Source organism: Larus michahellis, chromosome 8, assembly GCF_964199755.1.
Source record: "Larus michahellis chromosome 8, bLarMic1.1, whole genome shotgun sequence".
NCBI classification, from domain to species: Eukaryota; Metazoa; Chordata; class Aves; order Charadriiformes; family Laridae; genus Larus; species Larus michahellis.
Genome location: NC_133903.1, coordinates 44,115,503 through 44,141,721, shown reverse-complemented (window position 1 = coordinate 44,141,721; position 26,219 = coordinate 44,115,503). Strand labels below are relative to the sequence as shown.

Sequence of the window (26,219 nt, the reverse complement as noted above, 5' to 3'; positions counted from 1 at the left end):
AAAGCAGAGCCCCTTTCAGTTCCTGTAGACACGGTAGCAGCAAAAGATCGTGTAGTCCTGAGCTGCCTTTGACATTTGGATTAAAATACAAGGACCCAAAGTGATAATTTTGAATGTGCTAAATCATCCCTGTTGTATCCACGTATCCACTTCAGTTTTCACAGGGTGAACTTGGCTGGCTGGAAGCTGCTCAGTAAGTCTGTGAAGTTTTTTTCAAACGAGTCATTATTGAGATGACGCTTTGCAGTTCTTTCTAAAGAGCGATGAGAAGTTCTCTCTACATTGAAATTGAATGAAAAGAGGTGAACATCAGGCTTTATTAATTAATGGCAGCAAAGGGTAAATGAATAATGCTACGTATATCTACATGATGTGTAAAAAGTATTATAATTGTTAATAAAGAGTTGTGCTATTTAGAAGGCATCGGGAATAGTGCTTATACTGAAAAGCTTGACAGCCCTAAATAGAATTAGCCAGGTAGAAACAGCATGTTCTCCAGCCAGTTTTGCCCAATTCATTTCTATGATGTAGTTGTACTTTCGCCTAGCCGTAACTCTAGAGGAGCATATGTCTCTTGTTCCCTCCTCAGTCTTTCTGCTAGGCGAGAAGTAAAAAACAATACTAAATTGAGTTCCACATCACCAGGTGGAAGATGCCCAGTAAGACAGAGTAAAGACCCAATACATTAGACTTGTTTGCCTTCCTGCAGATGTCCCCACAGCATGCATTATTTAAGCTACAGTGTCAAGAAAACAGTAATTTAAAAAAAACCCAAACAGTAGTAGTATCTGATAGGGGCATTACTTTTACTTTTTGCAATTTTTAACTCAGAAGAATGACATTTCTGTAACATTTTGAATTCCAGAGAATAGCAACATTGAAACTTCTAAGAGAACCACATAGATTTTTCAAAAGCAAATGATGATATGACTATAACTGATTAAAGGAATCATTCCTCATTTATTCTATTTTAATTTAGAACAGACCATGGAATTCCTCATGTGGACCTGGGAGGAAGTAACTTCTCACCATCCTAGTCCAATTATACAAAAAGGACATTTGTTTTAATCATTGATTAAGCCCACATCTTTTTTAACTTCTTGATCTAAGTCTCTTGCACTGTTAAAACTGCCTTGCTGGCTTTTTAAATCCCCAAACCCAATACTGCTGCTGCTATTAGCATTAATGTTTTCTGAGCTGTGTTGAAAAAATGGATGGATAAAAGCCTGTAATTGAACTGTCCGACATAATCCCTTGGCTTCAGCTGTCTCTTAGAAAGTCATTAAGGTAATAGAAAGGTCAACATACTCCAGACATCTGCAGTCAAATGCACAATATGAAGTATTTACCTTTGTAAATATTTACCCTTCCTTTAAGGGCTGTCAACAAAGGCATCAATGGCAATTTCCATATATCAGTCGTTTAGACTTTCTTTGCTGTAGCACGAATGTCTAAGGGTCACTAGTGTGAAGAACAGTTGTCTTTTCTCAAAACTTCTCACTCTTTCCTAAGCGGTGTTCTCCACATTCCTGCTAGAAAGGGAAGGAATGAGAAAAATCCTGAGAGCATCATTGAAGGATTTAAGACATAACTGCATGAAAAAATTATCACATTACATTTCTCTGATCCTGTAACACCTTTATTTTACTTGGTAGAGTGGAGTTTATCCCTTTAGACTCAGCCCAACAGTTGTTGCTCAGACAAAACCTTGTGTTTGAGCAGGGTGCGTGACAGAGTGTATTGCAAGATTTATGCTAAATGACGCACATATTTTTCAGCATCTTGGGGAAAGAACAATGGGGATTTGTGTTTACAACCCTTGGCTTTCTCCTGAAATGTTATAAGGAACATTTTGCTCTTTCTTGCCAGTTCTTTTTCACTAGTACTGCAATATCTACTAGCAAATGTAGAGACAGTTATTTACTATCTTTGCCAAGGGCTGGGAATAAATAAATCCATATTTATTTTGTTTACAGAAAAGGGCAGACTCTTCCTTACGACTAGTTTGGCACTAGCCAAAAAGGACTAAGTGGTGGGCTTCTCATAGAATTCGGAAATTACTCACCAGTTTAAAAATACAGAGAAATAGATCGCATCCTTCCTTTATGCCATGCATAGTAATGATGTAGAGTTACACTGCAAATATTGACATAAAATAGTGTGTGACATAAAGTAATTCACAGGGTGTATTCCTGTGAATTCCTTCTATTGCCTCTTGAAATTCTAAGCTATAGTTTACCTGAATAAAAATATACTTTTCAGAGATTGAACAAAGCAAAGGCTAAAAAAATAACTGTCAGGCATTCCATGAGTCCAGTGCTGTTTGCATCAAGCTTTTATCAAACGACTGCAAATAACGAATGTACTGACAGTCTTCAGTCCAAGTAGCCAGAGTTTTTCAGATCGTATCTCTTTTTCTCTGTACGTGTAGAACCCAATCAAGCATAACCTTGATCCTGAATACTGGGATCTCTAAGTGCCACTACAATAAGAGGTGTTTGTTAAGAAGCATAATTTCTGCATAGACAAATACGAAAGTAATTTGACTCTTTCAGTAGCATTTCTTTTTAAAGTTATTCAAACAAAGTAAGTTTTATTAGGCCAGTGGTTCAGATACTTATTTTTTTTCTTTGTCTCTAGATTGGGGAACCAAAACTTGTGTTCTGCCTGGACTGCTCTGCAGAAACCATGAGCAGTCGCCTTCTGATGCGTAGTGAGAGCAGTCAGCACTCTGATAACGCCAAAACCATCAAGGAAGGAATCGAAAGCTATTACGAAGCATCAAAGCCTGTGATTGCATACTATGAAAGCAAGACACAGTTATGCAAGGTAAATTTCTTGACCTTTTGAATTAAATTATTGCTTTTTACTTCCATTATATGAGCAATATTTGGAAAATAGTGATACAACACGATTTTTGAAATGTATTAGTTTCTGCGCTTTCCAGTTTGTTCTCATCTTACACTTCCCTGTTTTTTTTGTGACTTCTACAAACTTCTGAGTTCCACTCTACAATTTCAAAGAATAAAAATACAGGTTTATACTGAGTCTGAGAACATATCCTGAATCACTACCTCATCTGTATAGAAGCTCTTATTAAACATTAATGCTGGAAAGCTTTTCTTTAAGTATTAGGATTTATTTCTCTATAAGGACTTTCAGAGTTAGGATGAAAGATTATGTTAATCCAAAGCCCTTTAGTTAAATTTACAAAACTGACAGTGTATATCCTGAAACAAACCAGACCTGCATATAAGAAAGATCTTTCTGCTGGAACAAATGACATAGTTATATTAATTTCAGTGAATTACTTCAGTTTGCACCTGCTGAGGATGTGATATTTAAAGCATTCTTTTTATTCTTTAACCAATACTTTACAGAGAGGCAAGAAAAATTCCATCAGTGCAATTAACCGATGTATATGCTGGCACTTTTGTAAACTCATTTATGTGGGATGTTTTACGTATTTCTCTGCACTGTTGTGGCAAACCATCCCTTTCGTTCAGCTACAGAAAGATCTCGTCCTACTGATCCTTCTTGTCCTAGAAGGGAAAGAATCCAATAATAGTTTCTGGAAATATTATGGGAGCTTTTTTCTAGAGGCTGTAGTAAACATGCAAGTCACATATCCCAAACATTTCTCCTCTGCCAAGTTCCCAAAAGAGAAACATGCAGCTAATTTATGCACTCATATAGTGACCTGAGAACAGAGTGAATTACATAGTCCTGAGAAAAATTATACTCAAAGGGAGAGTCCTGATTCATGTCCTTTGCTAACCCCACAGTAAGTGCACAGAAGGCACTGTGGAGTGGCAGAAAAAAATAATCCCCAATTACTTTTCTTTAAGCTTAAGAACGATTATCTGGTTTTATTTGTATTTCCTTTGACGAGCAATCTTGCCAACATTGCAAGGATGTGTCTACTTAAGAATTCAGTACAATACACAATACACCAACACAGTGGGATGCAAAGGAAAACAGAGCGCTCCGGATCTCTAAGATCTTATTCCAGTGAGCTGTGTCTACCACAGTGTTTCCCTTTTTGAAGCATCAGGGAAGTGACAGCCCCAAAGAGAATGAAACCACACTAAATGCTTTCACACAGAATTCGCATTCATGTTCTGCCTTATTTCATTTGATGTTGGCTCTTGTTGCCCTTCCTTAATACTTCTGCTGCAAATTTCTTCTCCATCTCCTATGCAATCTATGCAATGGCAAAACATGCAGCCTTTTCTTGAAAGCTTATAGCTCATTTGCTCTTAAGGGACTTGCCCAGTCTATGGGTCAGAGCTGTTATGTGCATTGCACTCTTATATCATTAGTTTTGGGGGGAACTGACATTGTGTGTTTGCATGTTAGAAAATATTCATGCATCACTTTAACAGTGTTTACACTGTTTTTCTTACAATGTCTGTTCAGCGTCCGTTCTTGTTTCTGATGCATGTAGGTGTTCAATGCCCTTCCGTCTTCTGGATAGAACTATTGGGTGTGAAAGCTCTGTAAAATCAGCTTTATAAACATTATCATGTAAAATGGCCTTTTAAGGTTGAAAAACGCGTTCTCTTTTTCTTGAACACAGGTACTCTGTATGGAAACGTCTACCTCATCAGCTTTTTACTAAACTGATGAAATACACATCTGCTATCAAAGATGTGATTCCATTATGGATTTAAGTAAAGTAGGGAGATGCCCCCTCCCCAGCCCTTATGATGTAGACAAGTACACGCTCAGTTATTTATCAGCATGTAGAGAACACTGCCAGAATACTCAGCAGAGGTAGGCTTTTAAAATGCACCCGCCCAGGCTGTCCTTGTCACCTGCAGCCAGCCTCAGGTACAAGCCTGCAGCCCTGGTGCCTCTACAGCAAGGAGCAGAAGCAAGTGTAGTTTTCACACAAGCAGCATGTTAACGTTTTATTTTTCATGGGTGAGAGAAATGATTTTTTTAACCAAGTGTTGCTGAACAGTTGTGAGAATCTATTTTAATGTTTACTTTGCACCTACAGTTGAAGCGGTTTGAGCACTTTTTTGCGCAGGGCAATTGACTTCGATAACTCTTCTGATCCAAATATTGCCTATGCAGTCCCTGCAGTGGACAGCGCTGGAATTAAAAAAAAAAAAAAATATGTTTTGGAAATACACTAAATATTGTGAAACAAAGTAATTTCTTTTCCGGAAGAAATGCTTGTTTAGGAAATTTTTCTAGGCAATTTTTCCTGGATAAGTGAACTCAAAGAGTTTAATCATAGTCTGACTTGGTCAATGACGCAGCTCAAGCATGGTCACTGCCATAGTGGCATCCTTCCAGTGCCCAGTCCTGCTCTGGGCAGGAGGTTGGACTAAATGATCCATAGAGGCTCTTTCCAGCATGTATTATTATCATGTAAATGCACATCTTACAAACCTATACATTATTTGGCTCAACAATTTGAAGAATAAAGACAAGCAGTTAAGACTTGGTCAGCAGCTGTTTGGAAACAGAGAACTAAATAGCACAGAATGTGTAACTGCTAGCTATGTGGCAAGTTAAGAGAAAATAGACATTTAGGTTTACAGTTTTAAAACTATTTTAGCATCGAGTATGTGTAAGCTGCATGTGTTGAAGAAAGCAGAGAGTAAAGGGGAAGTTTGGAATTCCCAGGACACGGGGTTAGTTTCTTATTTATAGCAACAGATTTTACAGACCGGTGAGCATTGACATTAGCAGCCGCTCTGATGTTCTCTGAATGAAGAAAGGAAATTCAGGTGGAAAGTGGAAAAACTACCAGTACTTCTGACTGCATTTTTTTTTGGTGTGGGCTAGGCTAAAATAGTCATCGTTTTTTGTTATTTGTAATATCATATACATACACAGAAGACTGAGACTCTACCTAGTATGTCTAAGATGTTTAATATTTTTCTTCCCGATTTTACGTGTCATGGTTTGGGCCAGACTGGCCACTGAAACAAACAACAGATGCTCTCCCCTACCTCCAGGGAGAGGAGGGAGAGAGAGAAAGAGACTTAGGAGTTTAAAAAGAAACTAAGCTCCTTTAAAGAAATATTAATAATAAAATAAAAAGACAATCATTAAATATATACAAAACCGTATCAAGCTCCCAGGATGACATCACCAGCAGGCACTGGGAAGAGTCCCAGACTGGACTCAGAGATGGACAGGAACTGGATTCTGGATCTGGATTCAGGAACGCACGTGTCGGGATCAAAGGCAGATGAACAGACAGAGTCCTCCTTGGACGCCGGCCATTGAAGAAAGAGACTGACCCCTTTGATCCCTCAGCTTTTATACTGAGCGTGATGCAGATGGGATGGAATACCCTGTTGGTCAGTTTTGGGTCACCTGTCCTGCCCGCTGCTCCCTGCAGATGTGACTCCTCTACGATTCTCCGCTTCCGACCTTCCAATGGGGCAAATGGCAAAGTGAGCTGACCTTGGTTGTTACAGCAATAAGTATAAGCAGGAGCCTCTCTGCATCCCATTCCTGGGTGTAAATTATAAACAATCAGGTCGTATCACTCTGGGAGTGAACAGTTTCTTAAAAATATGCCGTTAATTTTCAGAGAGTTCAGTTAGTTAGAAGAGGCTCAACTGAAAAGTAAAATTACTGAACAGAAAATTGTTCTGTTTTACCTCAAACCAGGACAAATTATAACACCACGTGTTTTCAGCTTTGGGAATCTGTTCATTCCTGAGTGGGTTTTGTTACTCTCCAGCATTGACCCGTGCTGGTTGAAGATGTTGATGTTCCCGTTAAGATGCTGCTGCCTCTGTAATTCTGCTCACTGGAAGAACTGTGTGTATGTTTCTGAACCCATATTGGGCAAAGCCACCAGAGCTAATTTATAAGTGTTGATTTGAAGACTCCTTAAAATAAATGATCTCATCTACGTTCATGGATTTTTTAAAAATAATCCATGGATCTTCATGTAACTTCAGACCAGAGGCTTGTGCGCAATTTTTCTCGGGCAAATTGGCAATAGTGATAGCAGGTATGTAATTGATTTCTACCTTTTGAAAGGTTGTTGGAGAATCATTAAGTAGGTCAGGAGGTGGGGGACAAAGGAACAAGTGTTTCTCTGTCACCCCCCTTGGTGGCTTGTGACCCATGAGATGAGACACCAGTTGAGAAAGACACATCAGAACCATTAGCAGGGATTATAGATAAAGCACAATGGTCAGTTCATGCCAAATGCAAACGGGTGGCGGGGCAGCATTTTTCCACTGGATTTTGAGACAGCTCGATCCATTGCGCTGAGAACCAGGTACTACACCATCTCGGAGAGGTTTTAAATACCCTTTTCAATGACAAAGATATAAATGCTAGTGACAAGACAGCTGAACTTGACTGACCTTCAATAAGAAGCTTCTAACTAGTGCGTTTATTGCAGAGTCTCAGTCTGTCTTTCTGAAAACAGTGGTCCTCAGCCATCCTCTCTACAGGCAGATGGGTTTTTCTCAGTGGCAGTATTTATTTAGGGTTCTAAATCCCCAAACCTACAACAGATGGAGATTTGGTGACAGAAAAATTAATTGACTGATGATTACTCCAGTCATTTTTCATATGAGCTCATTAAATTTCTCCGTGTTTGAAGTTACCTAAAGCTGTGGTGGCATTTCAAAACTGGAAGCACAATTGAAAACTATGTCTGGGTCTTGCTTTTGTGAGAAGACAGTAGCCTGAATAACCTTGAAAACACTCCGAATTTATGAGGTCTGTTATAATCTGAGAAAGAGAAATACGCGTTTTTCTCTCCTGGAGCCGCAGAGAGTGTCACTGAATTATTGTGGTACTAGCTGTGAATTATTGTCACATTAAGTTAGTTTTGTGTCACAACTTTAAGTTAGTTTTATGAATTGGACCTTTGTTATTTAGGAGGCCAGCATGGGAAGCACTGGGGCTGTCATTAGTCATGCTCATCCATATTTTACTGTGACTGTTAGGAAGGCAGCGTTCCAGCCAGCCATAAAGGGTGGCAGTTTCCACGCTCACAAACCTAATTCGTCACCACAACTGCCTTGGTCTAGACCCGAGCGTCAGTCCCACTTGTAGAAGAAGTTGCTGAAAAGCCAATGGCAATCAGCTGTGCTGATTAGTTTAGATTGGTTATCCACTGCAGATGTATTTGTGGACTAAAGAGATAATAAAAATACATATTAAGACAAGAGAGCTTTGAAATGGCTGTGGCCTTCACCTTCTGTGAAGTGTATTTCCTGTGGGATAGCTCTATGAAAATAGGTGTCTCGGCAGTTGAGACGGACAAAACAAGCTGCTTTATAGCAGCTGAGATGGGAGTTGCCAGTTCTAACTGGAGAAGGCAGGCATTTGCTCCAGAATGGTTCACCATTCCCCTTTTCTCTTTGCTACCAGTAAGTAACGCCCTCCTAAACCCTCGTGGCACAGAAAGCTGCTGACAGGCGTGCAGCCCTTGTTTGAGAACTGGCCTTTCTAAGGCACCACCTGCTGCTTCACAGACTATTCCAGCGTGTGCGTTCCCCAGCATTCCATACGGCAGCAATGTCAGCAAAAACACCAGCGTGACAGAGAGCAAGGGAAGCAAGAGATCCGTCCTTCTCAGAGCTTGCCAGGAGGGGAGAGGGTAGTTCAGCTCAGACCGTAAGACACCCCTGCAGCGAGTCCGAGGGACTGAGCCCAGTCAGGCACGGCTCCCTAGAGGTTGGCCAGGCTGGTCATTTCCAGTGCTGGAACTGCTGTGCGTGGAGGTCGGCTGGCTGGTGTGCCAGCGCTTCCACAGGATGCAACAAGGGACCAAACGCTGCAGCGTCTGTGGATGCCACCAGGAGCAAAACCAAGCTGTGGAGTGTGAACGTGATCCCTTGCTGCATCCCTGCAAGGAGCAGCTGCTGACTCCCACGCGAGACTCGGCACCAAGGGACTTAAACGTACACTCGGTGCAGTCAGACTGTACCGGAGCTGGCTGCAAGCCAACGCTTGTCTGAGAAGAATTTCACGGCCTATTTCAAAAATACATTTTTTGGAGTCTGAAATTCCTTTTATTCTCCTGCAGAACAAATCGGTGGCAGAAAGTATGATGGTCGGGAACGTCCCCTTCAGATATTACAGTTGTCTGGCATCCTAGTCAGCAACTTGGAGATGAAGATGCAGAAAAACGGGCTTTAGCAAAGTAAAATGTGTTAAACACGTGCACACCCCATGGCATGCAGGCACGAAAGACTAAGCATGGAGAAGAGGGGGGAAGCTTGCTTCTGAGTAGAGAATCAGGCATTTGAGAATCAGGCAATGCTCTCAGCGGGCGTTTGAGAGGCAGTGAATCAGATGCCCACGGCCAGCATGAAAGTGCTTCTGGCACTGCCGGGAAGGCAAAAGGCAGCTCACTCTCCTTCCTCAAGGAATGACCTGCGTGACGCTCACTGCATGGGGTGGACGTGAAATTCACCACTCTGAAAAACTCGGTGCTACGTTCCGTTTTCTGGGGAACACGAAGGAGTGTTCTTGGCTACAAACATCGTCCCACTCTGCTAAAACGCAGCGCACCCTGGCTCAGCATAGAATAAACTGCTCTTGTTTTTGTTGAAGTCCAGTCATGGAAAGAGGCTGGACCTCCAGCCAGAACAGATCTTTTGCATGTTAAAAGAATTTCTTCAATGAAAAGTGCAATTCTTGTACAACAAAAACAGTGCCACTATAAAACATATGTGGCCCAAAGGTTGTCATAAACCCAGACAGAGCTTGCCAGGAGGGGAGAGGGTAATTAATTCAGCAGGCTTGCACGTACAACTGCACAGAAACACACGACCTCACGAAGTTACGGGCATTGGGAAGCTTTTGGGTCAGTCCCAGCGTTACGTACTCTGACACTTTAGATGACAAGAAACAAATTAACAAGTCAGTGCTGTTCATCTCATTAACAGTATGATATCAAAGTTATTCTATTAGGTTTCTTTTGGAAGGTATTAAAATAGTTTTAAAAAATCTCTGGAAACTGTTCTGCGTATTAAAGGTGTAATTGTGCTTTAAAACCTGAATACTTAGGAGAAGGAGCTTCAGCTCCCTCATTTGATTCATGCACTTTGCTCCAGACGATGGAGCCTCCAGAATCTTCTCACATGAATCTGTGTAAACACGGTGAATAATTCGGTTTATGGAAGCTGCTCCTCTACATTAGCAGCATTGTAACATGAAACAGAACAACTTTTATTTTATATTGGACGAGTTTTTTGTGTCAGCGTTTAGATTCTGGAGTAATTCTTTGTAACAATCAAAACTGATGTTCTTTGCCCGCTTCACAGGTTGATGCAGAAGGAACGCAGGAGGATGTTTTTCTGGAAATCTGCAAGACAATTGACTCTTTTCTGAAAAAGGAAGAGGCAGCAATTTCTTTTTCAACAGAAACGCCATAACGGCGTGTTACAGCCTCACCTCACGTGCACTTGACAGTCACGGTGACAGCGCTGCTCAAAGCAATACTGCTTTCTTGAGAGGCGGCTGGAATTTGTGCATGTGGTATGTTATTTTAGATGAAATCTGTTTTCTCTGTTCTGACAATACACTCGGTAGGAAGCGGTCTGTACGCTAACTCTGCACTAAGAACTGTATATTGTGTTCTTGGTCGTTCAAAGCAGCATGGGGAACAGCAGCTCTGGTTTGCATTCCATCACCTCATACATTCCATTGGAAGTCAGACAGTGCCTGGCCAGCAGCGAGCTCTTCAGCCACATCATTCGCCATTTGGCATATTAAGAATACTGCACACAAGTTTCCCATTGGTTATTATTTTCTTTTAATTAACAGTATGAATTTCTGTGGTATCACTTAGCTTGTTCCTGGGTTACACACGGCTCTAAGACAGCCGGAATTACTCGAGCTAGAAGTTAAAATAAACTTTTCACGTGTCCCCAGGACACCGTTACAGCCAGAAAAATGACTTGAAGATAGGGGTGGATATTGTGGAAGTCTGTCAGTCCCGTACGGTGGAGCAGACGCCATTTCTGGGACAGCCTTGTCTTCTGCTGGGAATCGTAGGGCATTATGAATGACGGCTTCCCACTTTTGTGAGCTGAGGTGAAAATAATGATTGTCTTGTATAGTTAAATGTGCAATCCAGTAATTATGCATATTAACAGCGGTTTTACTGTACTAATCAAAGCCTACATTTAAAGTTGACTATGAGCCAGAATGTATGAAGATGTCTTTAAGTCATACTTTGGAAGTATTTCAAATGCAAAATTCAGATCATCATCTGTTGTCTTGTACGGGCATTGCCAAAACTTTTTTCTGGGGGGGGGAAGGGGAAGGAAAATGTCAGGGATTATTTGATTCCTATTGCTTGCATCTTTAGTAAGCCATTTATATCTGTAATGTCTGCAAAAAAGTCTGTAAAAATCATACCATATTTCCATTAGGTTAACCAAAATATTGTGGAGTTTTTTGGTATTCTGATAGCTAAATAAAAGCTTGTTTGACATTCCTGTAAAGTAATTGCATCCTTTTGTTGGAACTACTGGATGAATTCACAGTCGAAGTGGGTTGCATGATTGCTCTTACTGTCAAAGTTGTACTTTATGCGGCAGATTTGTATTTTTAAAGTTACCTTTCTTGTAATGAAGACATAATACAAATAAAACATGTAAAAAATGAGGAGTAATGATTTCTTTTACAGTATTGGTGGGTTTAATCCTTTTTAAAGCACAGTACATGACTTGAAAATATAGCTCAGATCAGCACGCTTACAGAGTGTGTCCTTTTTCCAGTCAGGGCGGATCCTTCCGTTTCTTTTTTCTTCCTCGGCATTCGCCCTGTAAATGCTAATTCGATTATTTTTTAAGGGACTGGTTTAGATACGTTCTCATCCTTCACATCCTGGATGTTCCTTCTTTCCTGGGTCCCTTTATAGCCTACATTTTACCTCTGACGCTCTAGGAAGTGCTTCTCCAGCTCCAGACCGGTGCCATTTAGTGCCCGGTAACGTCTGCAGTACAACGGCTTTAAGCGAGAGACTTTCCTAATGCATCGGCTTGAGAAGGCAGGTTTTTCTAACCTGAGCCTTGAAGCACTAGCAGCTGCCTGCTGCAGTATTTAAAATAAAAAGGCAAAATATTCTGGAGTTACCATGAAGTTGCAAATTCACCTGGGTAGGTTTTCCGGAGTATTTTTTTATTACATCTAATTACAACATAAGTTAAAACGTGTGGAGCATCATATTTGTGCGGGATGGGAACAAAGGCAATAATCAGCTGTTTTGTTTTTTTTTTAAATTAAATTACAAAAATTATTTAACATACAGTTTTTCAGTTTAATTTTTCTTTCTGCTTCTTCTGGTCTTTTCTGTGGAACAAAACAAAAAAATTCCCATGCTTGATTGGGTGTATGTGCATTAGGTATCTATTGGCATATGTTCATAATGTATGCAAGAGAAATAGCTGTATATGCATGCATATGGAAATATAAATATTTATACATATTCAATAAAAAGAGGACTTATCCAAGACACTTCTTTCTTGGGTGATTCAGACTTGAAATTCTGCTTCTGCTTCCGATCTCGTTCAAATTATACCAGGGCTTTTTGTTCTTCCCAAGCCTATCCTAAACTGATGACTGAATAGTTGCACTTAACATCATGTTTTCACTAATGCTCTCTCGTTATTTCCTTCTAGTAATTTTTTCAGGCTATCAACAGAAAACAAAGATTACGGCAGATTCTCTCCCTGATAATACACCTTCCCCAACTCTGCCTTCCTGTACACAGCAGCAATGATGTGGAAAGCACAATTTTTATCGTACTAGAGAGCCTCTCACAGCAGTATCTTTTCCAATTAAAAACTAAAGTACATCATGTGAATTTTTGTATTTTTTTAAGGTTTATTAAATTTATCTAAGTATACTAGATATGTGAGATATGTCTACATATGATACTTGCTCAGTGTTTTAGTAACTGTACTGCATTACCTTCTAAATAGATGAAACGCCTAAAATTCCTTTTTTCTGAAGCACAAAATAACTACACCCGAATTTATTGCAAAACTTAATACTGATCAGTTTATAATTAAAGTTGTTAGGTGCAGCCAGCCAATTATCCTTCTTATTGCCATCTTTTTAAGTCAAATAGGTTTCTTTTCTAGCTAATTACTCTTGAGTATTCAAGTTTCAAAGCAACTGGCAGTCTATTACAGTTATAAAATAAGCAAGTGTTTCTGAATCACAAGCTATACATTTCAATAGAAAATATATTAACTAAAATATCTCACAGTAATTACAAAGCTTCTCAGACAATGGTATACAGTGTACCAAGGCTACTAAAATCTGAATTTTCTGCGGTCTGAAGAGGAGGAGTCTGTGAGGAAGATATGAGAAAACTGAAATGCTAAAGGCGCAGCGTATTTTGGAAGGCGCAGAGCACCATCGGTTCCCAGTGAATTAACGGCAGAGAAGGCGCTGGGCATCTTGCAGGTCTGCATAGGGAATATTTGTATGCCGTATTAAAATGTCCTTTTAATGTTTTCCATCTGGATTAAAAAGTCAGAACTACACGGAAAGGAAGTCACAGCAAGCATTCTATATATAAACAGACTGTATCCACATAGTTTATTTCTCACAGTTCTCCTGACAATTGAACATTATTAAGAACATACTGTATACACAGATAAGAAGAAACATACAAAATGTTTTAAATGATGCACAACAAAATCCAGCAGTATAAAAGAATGCATGTGAACCCTTGCTCACTGCTCAGGCTAAATTTAATCACTGTTTAAATAGTAATAAAAATACAATCTTTCATGGATCTTGTGCAGACTACAAAAGAGGAAAAATTATTACCATATATATGATTTATATTAGGCAGTTTTCTTTGATGAGTTGCACTAACAACTCCAAATACAGAGGCAGAAGGCTGTGTATTTTATTTTAAAGGAGTTAATGTTGAGTATTAGAGACTTTACACAGTTACTACCACTGGCACTTTTCACCATATTTTGTACACATCACATGATCATCTTATATAACATTACATTTAAAAAATATATCTGAGTGACAATTTTATAACATTCACACACCATGAGCTGGTTAAGGAAGCAATGCCACAGTTGCCCCCTGTAGTGCTTCACTGTTGGTAAATAGAGTTCATCGTGGTTAAAAAAAAAAAAAAAAAAAAATTAAAAAAAATTGAGAGTCAATGTGATTAAGCAGCTCCGATTTAATAAAGGCCTGTAACCAACCATCGCTGAGACAGTGAGTATTTTTTAGAGTACATCCTAGAAGCAAACACTGTCATTGGTTAAAACCTTGCCTAAAGAAGTCAGTTACTGTGCTGAAAACTATTTCACAACAAAACTGCAAGCTACTAAACTGTTTTTATATAAATACTTCATCTCCTCTGGATCTCATTATAACCAAGTTCCTCAAAGCCTTTGGAATTTACTCTATCTTTAATGTGTGCTCTCATTTCTGGCTCACCCTTTTGTATGTTTTTCTTTTGTGTTTAGCTTCACCACCTAAAAATGACTAATGTGGTGAAAGAAAAGTCTCCCAGTGAAACCTTCCGCACACTAGGAATGTTCAGCTGCTGTTCAGTGATCTAGAACCATGACAGCTCAAAGCTGTAGTTTGACAAGTACACCCAGGAAGCTGTCATGCTGTGAGCGACATTTCAGGGAAAGCAGAGTCTTTCCAAAATGTGCACAGAATTAACAATGGTGCCATTGTTATTTTTCAAAGAGGATAGTAAGCCCAAGATGGTAGATCTGCTTCCCATGTCATCTATTTGCTGGAAAGTAGTTTGGGTCAAGATAATTGTAACTGGTGCCCTGGGACATGCAGTAGTCTCTGTCTAAAAATGTCTCTGCTCTGTAAATAGGTTCTAACTGATGATCTTCCTTATGAATCTCTGTTTCATGCAGACTGCAAGGGAAAGAAAAAGATAACAGTTTAAAAGTCAAATATTTTCCTTATCTTTAACTTTCAGAAACAGCGATCATATTAACAGATTCATACCACATTTGATACAATTAATTCACAATTTCCCCCACTATTCAACAGTACCAAACCTATCTGTCCACTGTACTAAGAAAAAAAAAAGTATACATCCAGAACACGCTTACAAAATGTATCTCCCACAAATATATGCTGAAGTATCTTCCACTTCACCCAACCCAGGAGATCTGTTCTATGCTGGAGCAAAGACTTCCCACGTACGCAGCGATTTAGCCACACAGAGATATTCTAGCTAATTACAAATAACAAGTAGAAGCGTATGCTGCTCACCAGTCAGAACAAGAATCACAGAAATCCAAGGACATTTCTTGAGGGCAGTCTTGGCAGTGCCACCGAACACCCTGGATAGGTTCAATTCCGCAGTTATCACACTGTGAAGCAGATGAAAGAGCATTGAAAAACCAGCAGCTGTGATCACTAACCTTCGTAGCGGCATACACCAACACGCAGAGGTCTGTTACTAGCCCACACAGCTGAATTCTTCTCATCACAGACCATGATGTATTCGTGGATAAAGAAGTCGTCATACTGCAGAGAGGCCCTCCAGAGCCCTCAGGATTGATTAATCTTTGTCTTGCCTTGCTTCCCACTCCCCAGATGCTCCATACTGACATTATTCTCCTCAACAAAAGCAGACCTAGTCCTGTCACTGCTTATCCTCCCATGGCTGCAAGAACTGCTGCGACACAATATACGAACGTGATGTTTCCATCTATAGCTTAAGTCCAACCGTGTGAAATGTCTACCTAGAGATTCTCTTTCCATGGCAGAAGAAAGCGCTGAGACTAGACCAGTAAAGGCCGTTGGGAGGCTGTTGATGGGCTGCAGATCAGGACACGACAGCTCAGACCGATTCACACTCACATTATAGGTGAGCTGGGACGAAAAGCCAGGTGGCTGGGAAGGAAGCGGGACAGCGTATTCAGGGAAGGGAACACGAGTCTAAAACTAAAGCTGAGCAAGAAGGCAAGAACTAATTCCCTGGAAAGAACCAGGAACAACACAACAGCAGCTAGCTGCAAGAAGAGTGTGGCATGAAGAGGACGAAACAAAGTACAAACGAAACATCAAGACCAGATGACAAATTCACAATGGTAAAAAGGAGGGGCAGAAATGGAATGATATTTGATAAAAAAAGAAAAGCTGGAAAATGCAACGTGGAGGCAAGGAGGTGGTTTCAAAAAATCTTAACTTTGAAGAGTGCTGCAGAGACAGGACTGAAAAGGGAAAAGAAATGTGGGGGAAAAGCCTGTGCTCCCCTAGCTCATCCTCCTTTGGAACCTGAAGTTCTCTCACAGCATCTGTGAAACCCACTCACAGAGCAGCTTGTCCCCGGACACCACTAATCCACTCAGGGTTACAAACACTTTACACCTTACAGATTTGTCACAGCTCTATCCCTTCCTTCCACAGAGGGCTTTCAGAGTTTGAGGGCTGATAACGAGGAGGGACTAAGCATACTCAGGGATGTTCTCTGAAAATACCAAGTTCAGTACAATGCTAAATACTTTAAAAAAAAAAAAAAAAAAATTGGTTCCAGTTATCACAATTTGAGAACCAAGATAGTGGAAGCCCTTGACCTTAATTTCTGTGCTCCAGCTTCCCTCTCTTTCCCCTGTGAAACAAAAGTAATACCATGCCTTTCATTTCTTAACGAAAAAAAAGTATTTGCAAAGTGCTCTGATATTATAGCAATGAAAGCCATAAAAAGCCCACGAGGGATTCAATAATTCAATATTCAAAGCAGAGTGTGAATAATGTGTAGTAAATGAGGCTGAAGGCCATGCAGAACCAGAAGTGTTCTGAATGATTGCTTATTAGGCGGGCTCCGTCCAGCCCGTGCACTGAGCGAGGCAGCACCCCCGAGGGAAAATAGTATATAATTATGTAACTTCATAGCTTACTATAATGCATAATAAAAATCACATTCAGATTGCAAAGAAACTTTCAAACTTTGAATGCCTGACACTGCATAATGCCAATTTGCTTTTCAGAGTAATTTTATGCAGAAAAACCAACTAGTTTGTTCCCTAGAGGTCTGGTCAAAAGTTTTGAATTTGGGGGAAGGAAACACTAACTTAAAACAAAACAAAACCAAAAAACCCAAACCCAAAAACCTCAAACCAAACACACCATGCTAATTTTTTTTTTTAAAAAAGGGGAGGAGGGTGGCTAGGAGGGGGGCAAAAATAAAAAGTGCCCTGGTGGTCTAACACCATGATTAAGTCCATCAATGTCAACTAACGAGTTTGTCTTAATTTTCCAGTCATTTTGAACTGAACTTTAAACTGAATATCTTTGCGTTGGTATATAAATGGGCATTAGTAAATAAATCTAGCTGCACAATACTAAGCAAGGTGAAGAAACTGTTCCAACATAGCAACCAGTTACACAGAAAATCCCTCGCAAACCAGACAATATAATTTAGAGAATGCCCTTTCTTTCTTGCTGCCTATTAATAATTGATACTGGGACAATACATTATTTAATGTTTATTTTCTTAATTTCACATAACAATTGGTTCGTGTCCTTGCTTCAACTTCTGCAAGTTATTACTTGATAGGATTAGGAAGGTGCTACAAAGCAACAAAAGTATTAATTTATTTCTGTTCTCATTAAAAATCTTTGTCCCTTCTTTGGCCTCTTTGGTGGAGGCAAAATGACTCCGAATTCATAATCGGAGAATCATCATCAATGAATCACGGTCAAAACAGAGTGTAGTGGCAAATGGAATTCTGTAATGATTTAATCTGGCTCTAGAGCTGTATTTTCAAAATACAAATGAGAAAAAGACAGTACACTTCCTAATTTTCATATAATATCTGTATTCAGTGAAACCTGAAATACCAGAAAGATTTAATTACTTACATTGTTTTTATTAAAGAAAATGAGAGAAAGCAGACAGAGTGAACAAGAATTAAGGAACCAAACTTGCTATATTAAACAAAGCCTTTTTAGGAAATCCAAACCATGTTATCTTTGAAAACTTCTACAATCCACTGAGTAACAGCAGAATATCTCTTAAACTCACCTTGAATCCCACATGCTGCACAAATCCACTTTCTGCATGCATCTGCTGGAGTTTCTGTTTCTTCAATTTTTTAAACTCTAACAGTTCTTTGTATTCAGGTAACTCTCGATATGTTATTGGAATACTCTCTTCATCCTGTTCGTGGTTAAAAATAAATGAGAAACATTCTTTACTTTAGGAATATAACAACTAGTAAGGCATATATTCCATAAATCACCATGTATGATTAATTACCTTTGAGAAAATGCTGGCAATATATTCTAACTAAGAAACATACTGGGAAATTATTTTTAAAAACATAGCACAAAACAGTGCATACAGCTAACTTACATTTTATTTTGTATTATTTACACTTTATTATTTGCATTAAAACAAAAAACTATCATCAATACAGATCTTTAAAAGATCCATAAATCAAGACAATACCAGGCTTCCATTATATGTATTTTTTATTTGAAGACAGTCAATCTTAACAGCATTAACTTCTCACCTTTACCTGTAAGGATAAAAAGTGACGAGAAGCATCATTTCATGACTGGAAGAGTTGCAAGTCTCAGAGTTATCCAACTCCTTCATCCCTTTACTTCATGTTGTCTCTTAACAGCTTAAGAAAACAGATTGCTATTTTTCCTAAATTATGGAAAAGTTTGTCTCCCTCCAGGCTAGTGCACACAGCTTTGCCAGAGATTTATAACAACCGGTTCTCTCTTTTTAAAAGAAACACACCATTTCTGCGTTTTCTCATCCAATTTTCTTGAACAAAGGTTGAGGACCTCTATGTCATGAAAAGACAGAAGCTCTCATTCTAATTCAGATGCTTGTTTCAAGATGGCTATTTAATTGTGGCAGCTGCACTGGGTAGATGTCAGCTGTTTTCAAAGACGACAAGTCTTTATTGACGTAGAGCAGTTTTCAGAATCTATACTCGCAGGAATGTTCATCTACGGAAAACAACTACACAATAATAATAAAAGTTTTCTAACGTAGCCTACACATATAATTTCAATTTCTTTTTACGAATCCATGAAAATTAAAGAATCTGTATTATTTAGTAAGTTTATTAAAGGAAGTGAGGGAAAGAGGCTTCCCCTGTAGTGTTAAATTTCTAAAGGCCTTACTGATTATTTAATTGTGATTTTGAACCTATATAAAGGACTATACTGCAAATGTACAGAAAAATCAAGGTTAAATGACACGACTAAATGGTGTGGTGATAAGCTACATTCTCTTAATATAAAACAGGGATTCACCTTCCGTGCAAATCTCAAAAGGTTTTCTGAGAAAAACTGCCTGGCACAAAATAACTGTATATTGAATAAAATTCCCTGTAGTAGCTCCCTGCACAGACGCTTCATTCTGGAATAGTAAGTAGCTGTATTCTAGAATAATTAGACTACTCACAAAATGAAGTAATCGTAACTCAAAAGTAAATTTGCTCTGTTGGGAATAGAGAGTCTTCGCTTGAGAATAACTCATTTTTACTGAAACAATTTTTCAGTCAAGCTGACTGGTAATATCCAGGCAAAATCTTTTGTCTTTACAGGGGAACAGCACCTGGTACTTCCACTGTGAAGAACTCAAAAGTAAACCTTTCCTATAATTTTCTTGCTACACTGAATCTCTTCTCCGCCATGCTGATGCACAGTATTTTTCTCACGACAGTGACTGTCGCTAAGAGACCTGACTTTTAACAGTAGAACAGAATCCTGTACGTTCATTTTGAATATAGTTCATGATCTCCTTTTTCTTCCAAATTGCTTCTGTTTTACACTGATAATGGGGATCTTTTTGGCAACTGAGCTCACCTATGTCTTTCTACATTACTGCAAGCCAGAAATATATCCATCTGGAAATGCTGCACTCGTGAAGAAAGAAAAGACTTAAGCCAAATTTAAAAAAAAAAAAAAAAAAAAAGGAGGGAAAAAAAAAGAAAGAAAAAGAAAGGCCACAAGTCCACCATCATCACTGCAAAAAAGTAAACCAGCAACTCCTACCCAAATTAAAATAAATCCCAGTTAATTTATGGTGCCTATATTTATTAGAGTTAGGACACCATAGCAAAACCAAAAGATTTCAGGGAAATATTCAGAACAGTTAGAAAATATGTATTTAATATGTATTTAATATGTATTAAATATGTAATATTTAATTAAAATTAAATTAATATGTATTAATATGTATTTAAAAACAATACAGAATGAAAGACTGTTTGCTCAAAACCAATTCCATTGAGATAAGTAACAGTAATCTGCATCTCTTCTAATACGCATTTTTCTTTCTTTTATACATTTTTTTTCTTTTAAGGTTCTTATTGGAATATGCAAAGTTATTAGGAATGTCTGTAGATGAACCAAAAGACCATCAGAGTCTTTTGTATGCAAATGTAAATGCATGTAAAAAAGTCCATAAAGAAAATGAATGGACTTATACTGGGTGGCCTTAATACTTCTGTTATGCAACAAGCTTTTCACACAAAAGATGTCACTAGGCTCACAACAAAAAAAACCCCAACCAACCAAAAAAAAAAAATTAACACTTCATGTTCTTCAGTCTAAGCGCAGTAAAGCCACAGTGATTCACACCAGCTGTGAATCGTGCCCAGCATCCCAGTGTTAGGATATAGTCCCTCTATATGGAAGTAGGAAAGACGTATGTTTAAATTCTTGTAGTATTATCGCATGTGATAAATTAGGAAAAGTGGAACACTACGTGATGTAATAATACTGTGGGTTAGGATGTCTGCTAGAATTTGCCTCTAAACACACATACATTTCCTGGCTGATGACTCAGTCTGTTAGTTCACGCTTCAAAGCGTATTTAAAAAAAAAAAAAAAAAAAGAACCACCATAATTTATTCAGCCAGTGAAGGAGGAAAAAAAGCAACGGTGCCAATAGCATTCAAATTTTACCAGGGCTCTATGTAACTTTTCTAATACGACACATCTTTAACCAGAATCGTAACTACGTAGTTTATATGATTTTCGAACTGATCTCATGTCAGATCGCTTTCTGAAAACAGCCAACTAAAACTTTTTAGATCCGTTTTAGAACAAAACTGTTTATTACTTGTTTTACATACTTCCTTTCTGAATTGGTCTAAATTTTCTGCAGTTATGGGCCTTTATATTAATTATGTATTTATAATTCAAAATTGCTCATTAATCTTACCACAATTTAATACTTACTTGATGTTATTTATTTTATGGCAAAGATGCTCAGTCCTCATATTATTCATTAAACAAGGTTAAAATGACAGTAAGCAAGACATTCTCTGAGTGATTAAAATGACATACCGATACTTCCTCTTCTGCTGCAGTATCCATATGGCTGTGAAAACTGGATCTGTCATCATCTTCATCCATATAAACAGGAGGTTCATGAGATGTCATGAAAGTTGAAGGTTTGAAAAGATGTTTATTTAAAGGATGCTGCCGTCTACTTGATGACTACAGTGAAAAAATGATAATTTTTAAAAACATTCTTTGGCTATTATTTAAGTAATCCTCATTGATAAAACCTTGCAGAAATTTGCTCTTTTGCACTAAACAGTCTATCATTTTTCCGATTATTTTTAGTTAAACCTCTCTATCAGAGCCTCATACAGCTGGAGTTTTTCTCCCCCATAACAAGTGAAATCAGATGAACAGTGCAACACTTCTTTGGTAAGGACCCAGTAAAAAAGAGCCCTTACTATAAAAACCCTACCATCTAAATAAACAAGACAAACAATAGAAAAACAGAAAAGAAAGCTGTTTTGAAGACTGAGAACCAAAGTGCAAAGATATTAAAAGACTTCCAAAAGTCATGAATGGTGCGAATGCAAGACTAAACAAAGAAGTCTTTTCACATGGGTCCAAGATCCAAGAGACCAGTCTATGCTTGACACTTATCATCAGCTTCTTGTATTAATTTGTGCCTTAGATAATCTAAGTCTCGGCTAATTGTCCAGACTTCTTTCCTAGTCCAGAGAGAGAAAAGGCGATTCATTCCACCATAAAAGAGGTTTCTAAGAGTTAGAAAGAATTGCTCTCTGAAGGTTCTTTTTCGTTGCCACTGACTGGAAAAGGAACGTAAAAAACATCAGATGAGATAAATTACTCCAGTAGCGTATATCTAAAACCTTTCAACTTTAATGCTGTCTGAAGGTGTAGCATGCGTGCAGCTTTAAAATAGATTACTTTAAGGCACTCAACCCCTATTAGTTATTCCCCATGGAAGAATATTAAATAACAAAAAAAGAGAAGAATTTCGGGTGAATGAAACTGACTCAGCTTTTTACTTCACTACTTTCCAGTCCAGCATTTTGACATCTTCAATGTCAAATCTTACATTCCTCAATTTAAAGTGTGAATCAAAATCCAGCAGTATGAAAAGTGCTTTTTTTGATAATTGTAAAAGAGAGGATTGTCTTACACTGTGCCTAGCTTCTGTCATACAGATAAAGCATAAGGAATTTTTACAGTAGTTAATACTTTCTCTTTTTACACAAGACTTTTTATCCTAAAGGTTCCTAAATCAGCTATACCCTGTAAGACTATAATAGAACTACTTATCTCTAAAGATGGATTGAACCTCTAAAGAGGGATCTAGCATTATTTTACAGTTTGTGCACAGTTAAAAAATTAAAGGCAAAAATCACACAAATTATCTTAGATGTGACAGACAGAAGCATAACAAGGAACTGAGACTGGCCCCATTCGCTCTTAAGGGAAGAGATGAAGTCTGTAGTAACGATTGCAAGCCGGCACCTCAGATCTGCAGAAAGAACTACAGTGCACAGAATAAAAATGAACATTTTGTTCTAAGATTAATGTACTATCCATTGTGTTGAATTTTTCCACCTTCTGCCTTATGATCACTGACTTCCTGTGTTTTGCTGCTCTTTTGGTTTCCTTTAAGATTTCAACCCCTCCAAAATACTCCCGTTTATAAGGTTAGACAGTATTTCAGCTTGAGCTGACGCAGTGATTTAAATTTTCTCTTAATAGAAAACAGATCTGCATTCAATACTAGACCTGGAAGTCAAGAAGGAAAACTGCTTATGCTGAAATAGTAGCACTGTTACGCATACAGTTATGACCTAGGAATTTAACTGAGGATGGATTTGAATTCTCTTTTTAACATGATTCTACTTCTGGTGAAGAATGAACTAAAATACTACATAAAAGCAGACAGTTAAAAAAATCATTTTTCCTGTGGGAAATGCATCTTCTGGATTAAGCTTAAAAGCAGGTGCACTAATGATATTATATAAGCATTAAATTGAAAATGATAAGCCATAACTGAAGAACTGAATACCAGAGTCCTAAATCTCTGATTCAGTTTTATTTTCACCAGTAGCAGATGATGGTTATACAGGAAAATAAACTGATGCATCCTGTTTAATTTCCTGTATCACTTATCAGAAGAGACATTATGCCATACGAGGAGATACACACAGTAACTTCAACAAGATGTTCAAGAACTGAATAGGTTCTCACCTCCCCAGTAACCATTTTAAAAAAGCATCCTAGGCAATCCCCATGGAGAAATGCAAGTACCTTCTTATGAAGCACCTCTTTTGACACAATTATTTACATTAAATAGATCTATGTTTTTTATTCTCCCATAGACATGTGATTTCAGTATCAGCACCCAATTTTCATGTTTCTATTACTGGCAATAAAGCAGATACCACAGTTTGAAGCGTATGTGCATACTCAGTACCAAAATAAGGACAGGCTTCCGATACCTCGTGCATTTCCTTTCTGCCACATTATGTTATCTGCAGTTGAGATTTGGGAATGACTACAGCCTGCTACAGTGCTGTCAATCTGTGCTGTAAGTAGACAGCTATATTAGCAGACTGAGAGCTCAATTCCCCCACATACGCTATTTGTTTGATCTTTTCATCTGCTGTACTGCTTACGTAGGATACAAATATAAAACGGAAACGCTACCTTAATACCAAACCAGGGCACAATGACCTTACTCTTATGACTTGGTAATAAGGATATGAATCATACTGAAAAAACAGATGCTAAGTATTAGATTTGTTCTACACGTAAGTTTAAGAAAAATCTGTAGGATGCTAGCATTACCATTGTAGTATGAGAATGTTCCAAATTTTATAAAAAATATGTTTCGCTCTTTGTTATGCTCTGTTTGTATGCATATCAGAGGGGTTAACGAACTTTATGGATCACTGTTCAAATTAGTGAAAAATACAGTTAACATGCCCCACATTTACTGATTAATGTTCCCATTATTTATCACATACAGTGATCTGCTGCCTGGCAGCATTGCTCACTTTCTGTAGTAACAGTCTTTCCAAACAAAGAGCTCAAAGGATTATAATTTTCAAACCTAAATTTTCAACCCCTTTTGAAATCATCCCCGAAGTATGGTAAACTGTACAAGTAATTTAGAGTTCTAACAGACAAATCTCACCACAGTATTTAATGTACCAATGTTTCCAGCTGCTTTTTTGGTTCTTCTGCCAGGAAGTGCTTTTCCAATAGACAAGGCACCAGACAGTGAGATGCCTGCACCTTCCCTGCCTCTGTTTATAGAGCATTACCATGATGGATGGCAAGCCAGAAAGCCTCTGATAGGAGCAGTCATTGTTTGCAGTAACTTCAGAGAATACTAGGAGACAACTTGGGAGTGTGTGTGTGTAACATTTTAAATCATTAGAGATGAGCTGTGGTAGATCTTTCTATCAGGCTCCTCTGGCAGTAACTTTTTTCCCAACCTTTCACAGGACTAAATCTGCAAATCTGCCTTTTTGCAGAAGCAATGTAAGGCTTATTCTATTCTTAATCAGAAAACATCATGGACACCCAGATGCAAAAAAGTAATGTGACTCTACAAAATGCCATTGTAACAGATTTTAAAGAATTTCTGTAAACACAATGGTAACAAAAAAACCCCAACAAACAAAACTTCCACAAAACCTGAGACCGCCCTCTTCAGATGTCTAGGGTCCTTATTAGTGCCCAAGAGTACTACGTATTTAAATCAAAACATATGAGTATTCTGCACAGAAATGTTATCTTTTCATTTGCAAATTAACAAGATTTCTCAACACCATATTCTTTTCTTATCCATTCCAAGATCAAATGCCTCTGGGTCAAGATCAGAGAGGTCATCTCCAAGGAGTATCTTAATGTAGATACCTGCTACCAACCTCCAAACCAAGACAGTAAGGCCAATGAAGCAATACTTAAGCAAGCCTTGGGTCAACAGAACTTGGTTCTTACGGACAACTCAACTACACAGACATTTGATGGAAGAACAATACAGCAGTTCACATGTCATCCATAAAGTTCCTGGAATGCGTAGAGGACTGCGTCCTCATCCAAATCTTAGATGTGCCAACTAGGAATGAGGCACTGCTCGACTTGCTACTCACAAACCAAGAAAACCTGCTTGATTAGTGATAGCCTTGGCTGCAGCGATCACAATATTGTGGAGTTTGGGATCCTGCTGAGAACGCTGAAGGTTAGCACTAAGACAAAGGTTTTAGATTTTAGAAGAGCAAACTTCAGTTCACTCAGCTGGGAGGGATTCCACAGGAAGTTTCCATGGAGGATAAAGGAGTTACCAAGTGCTGGGAGTTTTTCAAGAACATTCTCCCAGAAGCACAAAAACAGTTCATCCCCTTTAAAGGTAAGGGAAGCAGGCAGAGCACAAAGTGCCCTTGGCTTGCCTGTGAGCTTCTGAGTCTACTCAAAACCAAGAGGGAAGCATACCAAAGATGGAAAAGCAGACAAATACTCGTTGAGAACTACAAGGGCATTGTCAGGGCGTGCAGAGATGCAGTTAGAAAAGCAAAAGCTCAGCTTGAATTTAAATTGGCCCGAGATGTCAAAAAACTACAAAAAAGAGTTCATGAGGTACGTGGAACAATAAGCAGAAACAGAAGGAAAATACCAGCCCATTGTTAAACAGGAGAGTTGAATTAGTCACCAACAACACTGAAAAGGCAGAGGTTCCCAACACTTTCTTCACCTCTGTCTTTACCAGCACTGTTGGGCCCCAAGCCTTGGGAGCAAACATCCAGGTTGATGCAAACACAGACCCACCGTCAGTGAAGGCTGAGTTGGTATATGAACTATTACGAGAGCTTGACTCCTATATATCAAGGGGCTCTGATGCTATCCACCTGAGGGTGTTAAAAGAGCTGGCTGACGTCATTGCAAAACCACTCTCATAATCTTTGGAAGTTGTGGAGATCAGG

General features: G+C 38.6%; 2 protein-coding genes across 5 annotated transcripts in view; one reads left to right on the top strand and one right to left on the bottom strand.

Annotated features, from left to right (window-relative positions):
• AK5 (adenylate kinase 5) overlaps positions 1-12,472 on the top strand; it is a 97,519-nt gene extending 85,047 nt beyond the window's left edge. The window contains exons 13-14 of the mRNA XM_074596651.1: positions 2,641-2,829; positions 10,269-12,472. Coding sequence (XP_074452752.1) covers positions 2,641-2,829; positions 10,269-10,379 — 300 coding nt within the window. The 3' untranslated portion in view covers positions 10,380-12,472. The remainder of the gene's footprint in view (positions 1-2,640; positions 2,830-10,268) is intronic.
• A 1,678-nt stretch (positions 12,473-14,150) lies between these two features.
• ZZZ3 (zinc finger ZZ-type containing 3) overlaps positions 14,151-26,219 on the bottom strand; it is a 60,247-nt gene continuing 48,178 nt past the window's right edge. For all 4 annotated transcript variants that reach the window (XM_074596647.1, XM_074596649.1, XM_074596648.1 and 1 more), the window contains exons 10-13: positions 21,292-21,444; positions 17,999-18,133; positions 15,238-15,338; positions 14,151-14,874 (exon numbers count right to left, since the gene is read on the bottom strand). In XM_074596647.1, the coding sequence (XP_074452748.1) occupies positions 14,730-14,874; positions 15,238-15,338; positions 17,999-18,133; positions 21,292-21,444 (534 nt within the window). In that variant the 3' untranslated portion in view covers positions 14,151-14,729. The remainder of the gene's footprint in view (positions 14,875-15,237; positions 15,339-17,998; positions 18,134-21,291; positions 21,445-26,219) is intronic.